Source organism: Falco biarmicus, chromosome 18 (assembly GCF_023638135.1).
Source record: "Falco biarmicus isolate bFalBia1 chromosome 18, bFalBia1.pri, whole genome shotgun sequence".
Classification (NCBI taxonomy): Eukaryota; Metazoa; Chordata; class Aves; order Falconiformes; family Falconidae; genus Falco; species Falco biarmicus.
The window spans coordinates 1,467,167-1,482,219 of NC_079305.1; the positions used below are offsets into that span (position 1 = coordinate 1,467,167).

The 15,053-nt window shown below is 51.5% G+C and overlaps 1 protein-coding gene across 7 annotated transcripts; it reads right to left on the minus strand.

Moving 5' to 3' along the window:
- Positions 1-59: 59 nt before the first annotated feature.
- Positions 60-15,033, minus strand: TIA1 (TIA1 cytotoxic granule associated RNA binding protein). Of its 7 annotated transcripts, XM_056363032.1 has the most exons (13): positions 14,834-15,031; positions 10,345-10,441; positions 9,786-9,884; positions 9,233-9,287; positions 9,029-9,061; positions 7,722-7,809; positions 4,028-4,103; positions 3,493-3,601; positions 2,927-3,022; positions 2,740-2,824; positions 2,032-2,155; positions 1,377-1,516; positions 60-1,155 (listed from the first exon to the last, which is right to left on the minus strand). In XM_056363032.1, exons 1-13 carry the CDS (start codon positions 14,857-14,859, stop codon positions 1,032-1,034), a joined length of 1,152 nt encoding a protein of 383 aa, XP_056219007.1. In that variant the 5' UTR covers positions 14,860-15,031; the 3' UTR covers positions 60-1,031. The 7 variants fall into 7 exon arrangements, with proteins under 7 accessions (XP_056219007.1, XP_056219008.1, XP_056219013.1 ...); XM_056363033.1 differs by lacking the exon at positions 9,029-9,061; XM_056363038.1 differs by lacking the exons at positions 9,029-9,061; positions 14,834-15,031 and adding an exon at positions 6,817-6,908 and having other exon boundaries at positions 9,791-9,884; positions 10,345-10,367.
- Between the last annotated feature and the right edge of the window lie 20 nt (positions 15,034-15,053).

Sequence of the window (15,053 nt, forward strand, 5' to 3'; positions counted from 1 at the left end):
GATTTGAGGCGTAATTCATGTCCGTCCTACCCTTAAATAAGGAAACGTACAAAGGTGGCTAACGGTTGTGCAAAATATTAATTTGCTAAAATATTTTACATAATCAGTACATGTCAATGTAGAAATCGGTAAAAAAAAAAAAAACAAAACAAACACAACCCCGAAAAACAACAACAACAACAACAACAACAAAAACAACCCGGCTGGTTCGTAGGAATTTTGTCACATTTTAGTAACAGGATTTTTTGCTGTCCCAGGGTGGGAATCCTCGCTGACGAGGGGAGCCAGGCGCCGTCCTGCCGTTCGTCCCCCTTTTCCCCCGTCGTAAGGCAAAGACGACCCTGAAAAACACGCTGAGATACAAAAAAAAAAAAAAAAAAAAAGGATGTAAACTCATAATTTATCGTCAAAACCAAACCCAAAACCCCGGCGTAACAAAAGCGGAGACGGAGGTTTTATGCAAGAGGTTCTTAGGTGGGTTTTTTTGTTGTTGTTAAAACAGACGGTGCGAAGGCTGAAGGCGCAGCGGCTTCAGGGTTCACCCGCTTTTGGCTTCTGGTTGGTTTATACAACGGTTTGATAATACATTTGGAATCGGTTGGGAATGCAAACGAGAACGGCACGCTACTTCCCAGGGAAGGAAAAGAAAAACACCAAAAACAAGGGGTGGGGGTGGGGGGGGTCGACGTTGTGCAATTTGCTGCCCCAATTTTCAGCGGCAGTAGTCCCTGCATTTGCTGTGTTTCAAAAACGTGGATCTTCAGAAACACATAAAGGAGGAAAAAAGAAGGCAAAAGTTGGCAGACATCCAGCATCTCGTTTCGTGTGATTTTTTTTTTTTTTGTTGTTTTCCTTTTTTTCTTTCTTTGTTAAACAATGCGGATGACAATTTCATGATTAAAAAAATGCTTTTCGTTTGTTTCTCTCTCTCTCTTAAATAAATACATCGTATCTTGACGCCTGATCTGATCAATCGTGGCGGTCGATAACGGCTCCGCGGCGCTCCCGAGGTTTCAAGAGTCCTCCTCTCCTCACGGCGTTTCGAAGCCCGCCACGCGGTATCCCGTTTGGTTGGTTATCACGCTGCCGTTCTGCCCCTGCGGCGGCTGCACGCCGTAGCTGGCACCCATCCATGCTGCCGAGGACTGCGTCTGGCTGTCGGAGGAGAGGGCGGAAACAGTTCGTTAGGCAAATGAGTTGGTTAACGAGGGTTTAACGGAGAAGGGGGGGGTCGCCTGAGCTGGGTGCTGTCGGCACAGGGCCGTCCTGGATCCGAACGTTCCCCAGAACGTCCCGGTGGCTTTTAGAGCGCTGCAGTTTTGGAGCATCACCTCCCCCAGGGGGAAAACCCGTTCCCAAAAAGCCCAAATACTCACTTAAAGCCCTGCTGGTTCCACGCTTGCCCGTACATCCCGTAGGCGGGGACCTGCCAGCCGTTGGGCACGTACTGACCGATCTGGGCGCTGCCGTACCACTGCCCCCACTGCCCGTAGGCCGGCGGGTAGCTGATCTGGTTCTGCGAGGGCAAAGAACCGGCTGTCACGTGGCGCCCGAAAAAAGCGGCCATTTCTGTCAACTTTTCTGTCAACTCGTGAATCGCGCCCTCCCCGCGCCGCCGCAGAGTCGCAAATTGGCCACAACGGGGCCAAAACGGCCACGCAGGCATTTGGTTGGGGACCCCTTTGGAGTTAGCGAGCGTTTAATTACTGGAGCGCCTCGTTACCGTCCCCCCAGGGCCACCGTCATCTCAAAAATACCCACAGAAATCCAGGGAAACGGAGCGGCGGCTCCAGCCCCCTGCGCCAGAAAGGACGCGCCATGGACCAAGTGGTATTTTGCGACCCTTCTCTGGAATTTTACATCGCACAAGAGTCCAAGGCACTTAAAATCTTCAATTCTACTTCACAGAAATACGCTCTGATGAAATAAGCCGTGCCACGCGCTGCGCCAAGCCTCTAAGCAGCAGGTGCGCAGATTTCACGGCCGCTTAAGGGGTTTCTAGCGAAGACTAATTAGCAGAGAAGCTCCAACCTGCTGGACCGGGCTGATCATGTCCGGTGTCTCCTTGCCCCAGTAGCACTTCACCACGTGTCCCTCGATAGTCGTCCCGTTGACGGACACAATAGCGTGTGCGGCACTCTCGTGGGAATTAAACCTGTGGAAATACAAGCGGGGCCGATAGGAACAACTCGCTGGGCCAGAAGTAACCCCGAGAGCCCCCGCCAGCTCAGCACCAGTCGGGGCTCTGTCGGAACACCTGCCCCACTGTGGAGACTCCCTCTCATCAGCCCCACCGCGGGTGGCAGGGACCCCCAGGCTACGGTTGCTTTCCCCCTCTGTCATCAGTCTCCCTAAACAAATCGGAAAATTCAGTGGCAAGGAGAGCGGATATGTTTACGACGTGTTTTTTATTATCTGGAGCCTCATCAACAAAGCGATGAGGATGCTTCTTCTGGGCCACACTCTCCAAGCCGACCATCTGCCTCGGGAACTCCGCTGTGAATCACCCCAGAGGAGCAGACGGAGATCTCTCGCGATGAAGGGCCCTGCGCCTGGTTTGACTGGGTTAAGGGGTTTTTCCTTCTTGTGCCCTAACTCCCTCCTCGGAGCGAGCTGTTGCCAGAGAAAGCTGCTGTAAAGCACGCTCTCCGCTCCGGCACGCGCCCACCCGTACCAAAAACCCGCGGAAACCAGCGTTCCTCTTAATTCCACCGACAGGCAACCCGCAGGCCAGCCTACCGTACAAAGGAGTAGCCTTTATCTGGGAAGACTCGAACTTCCATTATCTGCCCGAAGGGAGAAAAGGTCTGGCGCATGAGCTGTTCTGCAGCGGGAAGAGACAGAGCGGCAAAATGAGGCGACCGCGGCGTTACTCAGAGAGACGCGTTATTCGGAGAGACGCCACGGCACTGCGGAGCCACGGTACCTGTCAGTCCCGAAGTCACCCCTCCGCAGTACACGGTGCAGTTGCTGGGGCTGGACTGATTGACCACATCGTCGTAAGACAGTTGTTTGGCGTTGGCTGGAAAAAAAAAAACCAACAAAAAAACCCCCAACATATTTTTACAGAGCTTTTCAGTGGATGGGACACACGTCATGTGGCAATTTAATCCTGCCTGGCACGAGACGCCGAGCGCAAGCTGCAAACACCTATCAGGTAGGTCTGATCGACCTATTTTAGAATCCCCCCGATGGAAATGCTTTCTTTGACGTGGTCTCACAACAGAAAGCCCTAAAAGCGAGGAAGCAAAGTTAAAAACGACTTTTTCTGTCCGGCTGTCCGGAGGGAAAGCGAGCTTCTGGCTTAAGAGTGTGCAGAAGGCAAAAAATCCTCCCCCTGCAGTGGTGCCACAGCTAAGGAAGCTGCTTTGCTCGGGTCTGAGCCCCTTTCCGCACCCGCATTCCCTTCTCCCACCACCTCCGAGGCTCGCAGCTTGCCCTGTCGTGCACGGCAGGAGGTTTGCAAAGCTTTGCCGATAACCCAGAACCTACATTCGTATGTACTCTTTGGAGCCGGAGGTTTTCTCGTCGCCCAGTTCGTTCTGATTTGCCTTCCACCAAGCCACTGGCCGCCCATCTGCTGGATAGCGTTCTCTGCGTCCTGCCCGCGAGAGGGGGAGAGAAGAAAACCCCACCGTCGGCATCGCATCCTTCCGAGGCAGAGCCAAATGAATGACACCGCCACGCTCCCACCCCGCCTGACCCTTGCAGCGCGCCGTAAAAAATCCTACTTCAAAAGCAGCTGATTTAGGGAGGACGAAGGACGCTCACTGGGCGCACCCAAGACCCTCCCGCTATACGCCAGAGCTCCCATCGCTCTGCCACGGCTGCACATCGCTCGTCCGGGTGTCACTTGCCACGTGCGTTAGATAGAAACGCTAAAGCAACGGCAGAGCGTCTCGATAAATACGAGAGAAAAGATTCCCCCTCGACAGGGAAAGCAAAGCCGGGCAGAGATCGGGACTGATGATGCTGAAAAGTCATCGTCTGCTTTGCACGGGGTGCTCGAGCCGGCGCTGCAGCTTACCCATTTATTGAAGAAGGAAACGAAGCCGTATCCTTTAGATTTGCCCGTCGCCATGTCCTTAACCACACGCGCGTCTCTAAAAAAGCAGAATCGAGAGGCACCTCAGTGCCTTCGAAAGGCGACCCGACCACAACGACAACTCGAGTCACGCGTTTACAGCTTATTTTTTCACGTTTCACCTTTACTAACGTCAACTGTTTATATTGCACCAGCAACACAGTCAAAGCAAAAGGCTTCTCTTCTACACAGAACTTTACTAACGCTCTGCCAGGTAGTAGCAAAATTAAAACTTAATTGTGTAAACATGCAAATCAATAGCTTCTCTAACAAACGTATGTACTATACAGTTGGCTCCCGCTTCAAAATGCTTTTACAGGCTGTTAAAGACACAAAGCATGGTCAAAGCAGCTATTCAAAAGAATCACTTAAGGCACCGAGCTGACTAACATTAGCTGAATGGCTCTCTTTAACCATGCAATTTTTAAACTCGCTATTTGCCAACACATTCTACCTACTCATTCAAAATATTAAATAGAAAAAATGAAAAAAAAAAGATAGGAATTAAAAGGCATACGTCGCCTGTTAACTGAATTCTTTAATTTTCTCAGGTCAATTCGTTACCCCCTTTTTGGACTGTGGGCAGCTGTAAATTTTGAGAGATTGACATGTTCAGAAATTATTGAAGAAAATAAAACACCGAAACATTCATGTCTTAAACTACATATTACACATTTATACTGCATTTGTACAACAGCAATCATACAGCACTGATTGGAAACTACAAGATATTAAAAAAAAAAAAAAGGCAAAAAAAATTATAGAATTTATAAAAGTAAATAAGAAAACTACAACGTTTGTCCACTGTGAACTGTAGCTTGTAGTTAGCCATGGCAATTCTGTCCATTCTTCAGAGCCACTCTGCAAAATAACCAGAGCCCTATTATTTGAGATTGAGTTAAAAAAGAGAACCCAGCTACAAGAGCTAAACCCCACTCGTGGAACACCACTCTACAGCGCTTCTCAGGCAATTTGTGAACGAGTTCGCCGAGGAGCGAGCCACCCTCTCCTCCCCTCCTTCGCCCCACACGTACAGGCATTAAATGAACAGCAATGACAACATAAAACCAGTCAGAAAGTCATGCAACGTAACTTACGGCTGTATAAAATAACAGGGTTCAGAGGAACTAGCGTTAACATGTGCACAACATTTAGCATTCCCAGACTGGCGAGAAAAGTCACAATGAAGAGAAGGTTCGTTACGCTCGGGTGTTTCTTTTTTAAGCCTCACAGTAACGGCAAATGCATCGTGAGTCTCATTCTGGTACCCGCAGCGCTGTTGCCGAAGGCCCGAGGAAAACACCTCTCCCAAAGCTACGGCAGAAATGTTTCTTTCTTTCCTCTTTGTGAGACATCCCCCCACCTCCTCCTCCCCCCTTTTTTCTTGCCCCCTTGCTGGGTTAGGTCCGAATTTGGGTGGTGTGTTACAAATTGCCTGAGAAGAGCCACTTTGTTAAGCTTAGATAGGTTTGCTCTGAAGAGCCTATGGGGAGGGAAGGGAGAGGGGAACTCATCTCTACTTACCCTCAACCGAAAACTTTGAAAATAAAGACTTAAGAACAGGTGAAAACATGCGTACAGCAAGCATAAAAGGAAACCACAATGAAAAGTGTGCTTTTACAGTGATTAAAAAAAATCCAGATGCACAGAATTACCAAAATTTCTTATGCGCTAATCATGCAGTAGGTCAACCTCGGTGTCATTTAAAAAAAAAAAAAAAAAGTTCAGTTTAGCACCAATAAAGACAATATTAAAAAAAAAAAGTATCAGGAAATATTCCATTTGCACCACATTTCCAGAAGCCAGTCACTGATGAAGAACAGGTAAAATCAAGTAACTTCATTCAACCGCTTAAGAGACAGTAGTAATACTTTTCCAGGTTTAAATTTAAACGAGCAGAAAATTCTAGGTCCCTTTGGCTTTATTTAACCCCTTGCTTTTGGAACAAGAGTTTGAAAGAGTCATTACAGGGACAATTCTTAATCAACTGCTTTTGTGGGAGGAAAAGAACTGGAGTTTCATTCTGAACAGTCAGCGTGAGCCAGGGCAAACCGGGAATTTTCCACGGGTCAGCTCTCTAGCCATGCACTGAGTTACCCCAAAAGCCAGAGCATCGCTCCCCTCTCCCCGTCACCACCGCCACCACCACGCAGCAACGGCTCAGCACCCAGAAAGCTCTTCTAGGAAAGAGGGGACAATGGGCACAGCCCCAGAAATGCGGACCGCAGACCGGTGCTCGCTGTGATTTTGTGCTTCCCCAGTTGACGTTCAGGCATTACTTTTTGCTTCAGGCTCAGGGTTGATTTTTTTTGGGGGGTGGGGGGTGTCATCTGTTAAAGGTGGGCTGTCCACTCAACTGTCACCTAATGTTGAGTTAGGGGAAATTGCCTTTCACAGCTCCACCGCAGCGCCACCAACGCAGCCGTCTACTCCTGCCTCCCTCTCGCACTCATTCCAGCTTTAGAGCCCCTCGTCCCTTCCACCCGGACCGCACCGGGCCAGGGGATAAACGGCCTCTCCTTAGGAGCCCGACCCTCTGCGTTTCCTGGGTGGCAGTTATAAAAGATGCAGTCAAGCATTACAGTCATCTGAAGCAAGTCACATTCAGATCACATTTGGTGGGTTTTTTTCTTTTTTTAAACCTTATCATAAAAGGAAATCAAGCTGGCATTGAGAGAGTAATACACTGGACTCTGAGAGGGGAAAAAAAAAACAACAAAAAACAAACTTACTTCAATTAAACGCTTCACTACACAACACTCCAAAGCACTCTATGTTCTCTTACATCACCATCAAGAAACTTCAATGTCCAGTACAGACAACACTACAAGGAAAATTAATGGTTTACATTGGGAGGATGGAGTGAACGAACCGCTCCTTACTCTGCTACACCCTGAATAGCACAAGCTAGGAGGCAGAGGAGCCCTGCGAGCACTGCTCCCCGTTTGTAACGCGGTCGCTTGTTACACCGTCGCTCTGCACCGCTGGGATGAGCAAAACTCCTTGACCCGAGACACCCCGCGGGTTTGGGCAAGCCCTTCGGGTCAAGGGCTGACGCTGACCCAGCACCAAACGCTTCGAGGCCACTCTAGCTGCAGCCTCTGGGTGCCCCACCGAGTCTTGTGCTATAAGAAAAGGTGCATTTCACGGGACATGGGAATTTAACTGAAAAAAAAAAAAAAAGAAAACAACCAAACAAACAAAAAAAGACACTGGCTACCAGTGGCCGGCACGTCCCGGCTAACAAAAAATCCAAAGCCTCGCAAAACGTGAACGTGCCAACGGACTCAGTCACAACCTGTGCAGCGTGACGTCGATCCGCTCGCTGAGTGGGCCAGGGAAATGCAAACCCCGGGTTTAGGAGTCAATTTGTGCCGGCGTCGCTTTGCCAAATGAGGCAAGGACGATAAAGCCAAAGCGAGTGGGCTGCAACTTTTCTAGGAAAGCAGAACAAAGTACTGCAGAGGAACTGGGTTATGCATCCCTGCTCAAAGCCTGGCCGTTCGGACTCGAGTCGCTGTATCAACAGATGAATTCCTGCACCGCCACAACTCTCTGTTTTTTACTTACTGAAACATAAGGCTCCTCCGTTTAGGAGAGATAACTTTTAGGTCATTCGCCCTGAGAAATTACTTACGATATTCTTCCAAATGGTGCAAAAGCGGCTTTTATATCTTCAGTTGTAATTTCTGGACTGAGGTCTCCGACAAAGACATGGAAATGGTCTTTTTGGGGGGGAAAAAAAAAAAAAAAAAAAAGGATTTTAATGTTTGAAGACGACCCCTGAACACGCGCACACAGAGCACGGCCATCTCACAGAGTACAGCTTTCCAGCTACTATTAAAAACTACGAGAAGACTAGAGCTCACTACGAAACAGGCTTTACTGCTGTTCTTAGCAGATCCTTTGCTTGGCAGCGCTACAAAGTCAGTGATTTTAAGGATACTACAGCGGTGCACGGCATTGACGTTTGGTATTTTAGAAAATGCTTTTAAGACCTGCCAGCGTTTACTGTACGAAGTCTTAAACTAGTTCCTTAAGGCGCCAAGACTACATGAAACCCTCTCTCTTGGTAGGCTACTCTCTGGGTAGCTTTGACACAGCAGGCGATCGCTGCTGTTCAAAAATGTCAAGAAATGTAGGGTGACGCTCACGCTAGAGCAGGGCACGTTTCGAACCGAGCCACAGCGTCCGGCTTAACCCCATAGCTCGTGAAGAAGAAAGCAGAGAAATACCTTGCACTGCCACAGTTTGCCGTTAAAAAGGCTTTGAGCTCGCAAAACCCAACCGTTTTGGTTGCCCAGCCAACACACGGCGTGAATCCACGTGAACTCAAGTGCGCGTGAATCCACGTGCAAGTGAACTAAGACTGAAAGTAAGAGAACGGGAAGAGTCAGCCCTTCGGTTGACATCAGAGCCACTAAACACCGGCACCAAAGAGAAACAAAAGCATCCTGGATCTAAGGAATTTGCCGCTACAGTCAGACACTGCCAGACGTACCGCCCCAGCGCTGTGCTGCAGCGCGTACGGAGCTCTGGGGGATGCTCGGGTGCAGAAATTCAGAGCTTGCTGAGAGCAGCAGCAATCCGTGGGCTCGCCACGAAGTCCCGTTTTGGAAACGGTCTGGGTGCTCCCAGGGAGCCTGTCTGTGGGAGCGCAGACCGCAGGCTCACAGGGAGCCGGCTATTCTGCCCCCACAGCAGGGGGCAAGGGGTGCAGGGGATTTTTTTTTTTTTTTTTTTTTACAATTGTGCTCGGAACAGTTAGCGCCAGAGCTAAACGGTGGATGCTAGATCATTTTGTGATGCTACAGGGAAGCAAAAGGGAAGTCTTTCTGTAGAAAAATAAATTCACAATGAACAAAAAAAACCCCATACATAGCTTCGGGTGGTTAGTGAATACCCTGGAGAGATTTCATTTTATGTTTAAGAAGATACAATTACCTTGTGAACGCTGTGTGTTGACAACGGTACTACCTGATGACAAAGATTAGATTTGTTCTTAAGTTTATTAACACAAACACATGACATAATATCTTAGGATTACGATCAAAACATTACTGCGTATAATTGTACGATGCTTACTGTTTATGTTTAAAAACTAACTGTAGAAATCAAACACGTACTCAAAGTGTAAGCGACACTTACTGCTGGTATCTTTCTTCTGGCTGCTGGGGGTCGTCGCCCAGTTCACTTTGACCTCCTGCAAACGTCAGTCGCTCATGTTAGATCGAGCAAATCCCAGCTAAGCTCCGGGCCCTCCGGCACCGAGTTCTGACGCTACGGGGGCATCAGACGCGTGAGTCTGGGGCAAATGCTCCAGTTTAAGGAGAGGGTTCATCCTTCCAAACGGCGTTGCATGGGTTAAGAGCAAAGATGGGCAAACAGACCTGGTCTGGGGATTCGGTTTGGTCGGGTGGGCTCTTGGGCAGGGGTGGGGAGAGAGGAACGTTACCCTGATAAGGTCAGCAGGGTTAAAATACTTGTTCTGCCCGCTGTCTCTGAGCCCTCCCAGTTCTACATTCCCACCTCCCTCCGCATTCTTCCCACAACAGCCTAAAGAGCTTTCCCTCTTCACTGTGCAAACAAAGCGGCTAACGTTTGCGGCGCATCCACTTGGTCTCAAGTGATGCTGCACCCGCACCACCTGAGAGAGCCTGTTTTTCCAACTCCAACTCACCCTGTAGACACGACAGCTTACCTTACCCATTATCTTCCGGCCATTCATAGCAGCCAGCGCTGCAGCCGCGTGCCGGTGCTCATAGAACTCCACAAAACAGTACGGATCGTTTCCAGCTGTCTGATAAAAGAAATAAGCAAAGGATGACTGACACAAACCCCTGCAAACCACACTCTCGCTCTTCTGCTCGGCTCCTTACTCGTAACATCTAAACGTCTCGGAACGGACAGGATTTTTTATTCTACGTGGGGACCATGGTCAATGCAGTCAATGACGCTCCAGGAGGTTTCAGTTCTGCTTTAGAAAGGTGAAAGTGTGGCAAAGAACTTTTCAGACCTCATCTACGACACCCATGTATGCTAAGCTGTTCTCTTCCTCTCGCGACATCCCCCCCATCCTTAAATTTCATGTCGGATACAAGCTAGAAATGATGCCAAAAGTACACGACTGCCATCTCCAGCCTTACTACATCCCTTTCATGCGGTCGCGCCGTATTTCAAGGGGAATTCTTAAACACGCCAGTATGGCCCAAAGCAGTTAGCTACAAGAAATGTGAAAATCATTAGGTGGAGGCTCTTACATCCATTATCATTTTGCAGTTTTTGCAGGGTCCGATCTGGCTGAACAGCTGGAGGATTAGAGCTTCGGTCACATCTCTTGACAGGTTCCCCACGTATCTATAGGATCAAATACACACAGTTAGAAGCCATCCCAATGCTTCTGCTCAGCGGTAGCAGAGCAAACACAGCCCAAAGTTGTTCCCCAAACACTCAAACCCCCCCCCAGGTCAGGACGACAAAACAAAGCACGTGGCAGGATTATAGCCTGGCAAGTCACAGCAGGCAGTCAAGTCACGGCACCTGTCCTCAGTCCCACTCACGGTCCGCGTTTCTGGAATCGCGCCCTGGTTCAAAGCGGAACGGAAAAGCCAAATACAGACAACTCGACCTGCCAAACTGGTCATCCCCTATAGAAACAGCGGTTCCAGTAACGGCACGTGGCCACCGTTCACCGAGCACCGTTTCCCTCGCTGCCCGAGAGGCTCGGCCTGGTGTTTAGCCAGCACGTTACACAACATTCAGTCAATGCCTTTTTAAAAAAAGGACTCATCGTTCGAAAGCATTAGATCTGCCTGAAACGACCGAGGGCAAACGTGCTCAAGTGCAGGCACTGCCCGCTCCTCCTCCACGTGAAAGATCAGCCTCCTCAAGCACCAACAGAACCCAAAGGCCTGCTCTGATTTGGGATTTCGGCACGCTCAGCAACAAGGATCATCCTTGGTCCACAGGTGGGTTGTGTTGTTGTTCTTGTTCAGCCCAAGTCACGGGATTTTTAAAAAAAGCACACAGAGAAACCTCAGCTCCAAAGGTGTGGCAGCACCTTTCCACAGAGGAACGTTATGTGGCAAACCGCGGCCTCCGCAACGAGACCTCGGCCAAGTCACGCCGCTGAAACCACGTCAATAAAACCACAATCTTCCCTGCCTGGGTGCAAGAGTCGCAAAGATGTTGTAAGAAAACAACGAGGCAGCAAAACGAGGATTTCTCACCCTCCTTCTGTTGACACAAGGCTGCGAACAGCCCTCCCGGAGAGATGGATACGCTCCAGCGTTTGGTTTAGCACAGGAGAGAACGGGGGAACCAGACACACAGCCTCTGTTTTGCTGTCAGCAATGACCCCGCAAGCTCTGTATTAATAACTTGAGCAACTATTTTAGGTCGGAGTCAGAATTGTACTCCTTTTTAAAACAAACACACGAATCAAACGGTCACGGGTATCCTCTCGCTCAACAAAACTGACAAGGTTTTCTTAAGCAGAGGAGGAGATAGCACGCTTCATTAAGGCAATTAACTTTGTGCTCAATAACACCCAGGCATTCTCCCCGGTTCAAGCCAGAGCCATAGCTAGCAAGGCTTCTTTTTTTATCTCTCTTGTTAAAAAAATATTATTGCAGTTTGGATAATGAGTAAGCCAAGGCACTAAAGCGATGAGGCTCGCAGGTGACCTCCTAGGTCTAAGTTTATTAACAGTTTATTTGCGACTGACAGTTTCCTAGATAGGGTGCCTGCACCTTGACCTTTGCACGCACGCTGGATTTTCACCCCGATAATCAGACAGGCATCTCCTGAGGCATTCCCTACCTTTACACTGGATCTAGCCGGAAAAAGCAGGATTCACAAGTAAAGTGACCTCTGACAGCCCCACGGTGCTGTCAGACATGGTCAAGACATCCCCTAACAGCCAGGCAAGCAGTACCGCCACGCAGAGCCAGAGCGTTCTGCAAAACACTAAAAAACAGGAGGGAGAAACAGCTATATTCGAGCTGTTTGACCATCCGAATCTTTCCGGGGAGCTTCGCCGCAGCTCCCGGTCTGTGGCCGACACACCGGCAGGGTCCAGCACCCCCAGACCTTGTCCCAGACCAGCTATAACCATGTGCCGAAGTGACCCTGCCAAGCAGGGCCACCTAACACAGGAGGAGACCTCTCCTGAGTGGCAGTTTTGCTTCCTGCACCCTTCCCATCCCTCTCTTTCCTGCTAATTGGAGTCTCATTAATGAGTCAGTCGACGTTTCTTTGCAGACGAAGGACTACGCTCTACGAGGCAAACGATGCAGACAGCTCCATTTATTCACTGCAGACATCAGTGTACGGCTTCTGGAAAAACGATGCCGAACTATCGGGTGTTGGCTCTTGGGCATCTTTTTAGCTGTACAAGGTAAATTAGAAGTACGTGTACTCCACAAGCATCTACGTGAAAAACATGAAAAATACAAAACAAGAGGTCTTTGTGAATTCAAACACACTGTCTGCCTTGTAACCGCTCTGCAAATTTATAATCTCTGCCGCTGAAGAGTGGCTTTCAAGGAAGGTAATGGGCCACGTGAAAATGAGCTGCCTATCCAGGAAATCATTTACATAAGTAATACAGCTCCTAACACGCTTCGGAACGCCAAGGCTCTAACAGCTCCCTTCAAAGAAACAGGTTACATGGAAATGGCAAAACCAAGAAGTTACTTCCCACGTCTGGAATCCATTCCAGAAAGACGACTTAAAACATGCTAAAAGGAACTAACGGAAAAGGCACGCGGGTCGCAGACCACCTCGGTGGCCCCTCACGACGCAGCCACCGAGGAGGCAGCCCCGTAATCTGCACCCAGATGGGGTTTCTGTAGCACTACCTACAGAAATCCTCGGGCGAGCAAATATTTAACACAGACTTCAGGCCCCAGCTGGAAAGAGATTACTTTCAGCTGCGCAAGATGCTCATTGTAAACCCAATCTGTGAAATTCTGCTCGTGGCACCATCCTCCAGATGACTTGAGAAAGTCACTCGGAGCTCTTCAAAGACACTTGGTGCGTCGCTCAACGCTCTCGGTTCTGCAGCACAGAAACCCGGCGCGACCAGCCGCACGTGCTCAGGGACAGGTAATTCATTCCCTCGAGGGGACGCCCCGTACGGCCGAGACCACCAGACCCCAAGCCAAAACTTTGTTGGGAGTGGGTGGGGGAAAACATTTTTCTAAATAAACAGGCCAATATGCCAACAGGTCTGACCATGTTTGCAGATGCCGAGAATAGTTCCAAAAACGCACGTGCCAGAAAGACAACGGGATTGTACGTACACACTCAAGGAGGCGGACAGAGTGTTTACCACTCGGGAAAGCCTGGACCAGAGGAGCTGGCAAAAGTCACGTAGGAGTTTTGTTTTCCTGCAGTTGCTCAGCCAAGTCATTTATCAAACCTTGGGGTAAGTGCAGCCACTGTCCAAGGGCAAAATTTTCCCTTCACCTTGGAAAGATTCCCTCTCCCTTCCGTCTCTCCTCCCCTCAATGCCTGCACTGAAACAGAGCTCGCAGCTTACGCTGGGGTGGAAGAGAAAGAGTGGAGTCTGTGATTTCCCCGATCCAGAGGAGGGAAATCACTCCAGATAACGCCTGCTGGAGAACAGGACAGGAACGCACAGGCTCCCCCGCGCCTTTCAAGCACGGCCAGCTGCAGGAGCAAGAGCCGACCCAAAGTCCAAATCCCTCTTGACAGCCACCGGGAAAGTTGCTGGTAATTAAAGGAACCCCACTTACGATTTTTAACGAGGCGAGGAGCTGCCCTGCAGCTACGATTAGTTCTTTGGGAAATAAAGAGGCTCGCGGTGTGCTTTGAACACTTGGACAAGTGGCGATTTCACGGGCAACGCCCCCCCCCCTTTATTTCTATCGAGCTGCTACAAGGCAGCAGGGCACCAGCCCGCCCTCCTCCCCCCCCCCCCGAGCTGACGGAGCCAACACAACCCCCAGATGGGACAATCCAGCCGGATGCTTGCGAAAATGGGCAGGGGGTCGGGGGGGCAACATTGCCCTGGCCCCTGCCCTCCAGAACCAAGCTGGGGGGCACATCGCCCCAACGCTCCACAGGGCTGAGCTGGGGGGCACCCAGGGGTGAGCTGGAGGGGACACATCGCCCCGACACTCCACAGGGCCGAGCTGGGGGGCACATCACCCCGGCCCCTTCCCACCAGAACCGAGCTGGGGGGCACATGGCCCCGGCCCCTGCCCTCCAGGGCTGAGCTGGGGGGCACATGGCCCTGACACTCCGCAGGGCCGAGCTGGGGGGCACATGGCCCCGGCCCCCGCCCTCCAGGGCCGAGCTGGGGGGCACATCACCCCAGCCCCGGCCCCTTCCCACCAGAACCGAGCTGGAGGGGACACATCGCCCTGACACTCCAGAACCGAGCTGGGGGGGCACAGCGCCCCGGGCCCGGCCCTCCAGGGCCGAGCTGAAGAGGCCCGGGGGACGCCCCCACCGTGGAGGGTTGGGCCGGTGGCCCCCGCCGGGCTCAGGCGGGGGCGGGGGCCGGGGTCGCCCCCTCCGGCTCTCCGGGGCCGCCCTGAGGGGAGCGGGCAGCCGCCAGCGCGGCCCGGCGGGCGGCTGAGGGGCCGGGGCAGCCGCCGCTGCGGTTGGCGGGGCCCGATCGCGCCGGCCGGGCCCGCGGGCCCGTCCGTGAGGGGAGCCCGGGCCGCCCCTCCCCGCGGAGCCGGGAACAATAGGCGGTCTCGCCCCCTCCCCACTCACAGGGTCTTGGGCATTTCATCCTCCATGGCGCCGCCGCCGCCCCCGCCCGCCCCGGCTCTTCGCGCCGAGCCGGCCCCGCGGCCCCGTCAGCGGCTGGGCAGCCCGAGCGCCGCCGGCCCCGCCGAGCCCGAGCGGCGGACAATACCCCCGCCGGTCCTCGCAAGATGGCGGGTGGCGGGCGAAGGGGCCCGGCCGGCCGAGGGGGGCGGCACCGCGCATG

What these genes read in the sequence shown, in the direction of transcription:
- TIA1 (XM_056363032.1), bottom strand. Translation starts at nt 14,859, where the DNA reads ATGGAGGATGAAATGCCCAAGACCCT. An exon ending in ACTGCAAAATGATAATGGAT is followed by an intron (nt 9,885 to 10,344) that starts GTAAGAGCCTCC and finishes TTCTTTTATCAG; the next exon opens with ACAGCTGGAAACGATCCGTA. An exon ending in GCCGGAAGATAATGGGTAAG is followed by an intron (nt 9,288 to 9,785) that starts GTAAGCTGTCGT and finishes TGACGTTTGCAG; the next exon opens with GAGGTCAAAGTGAACTGGGC.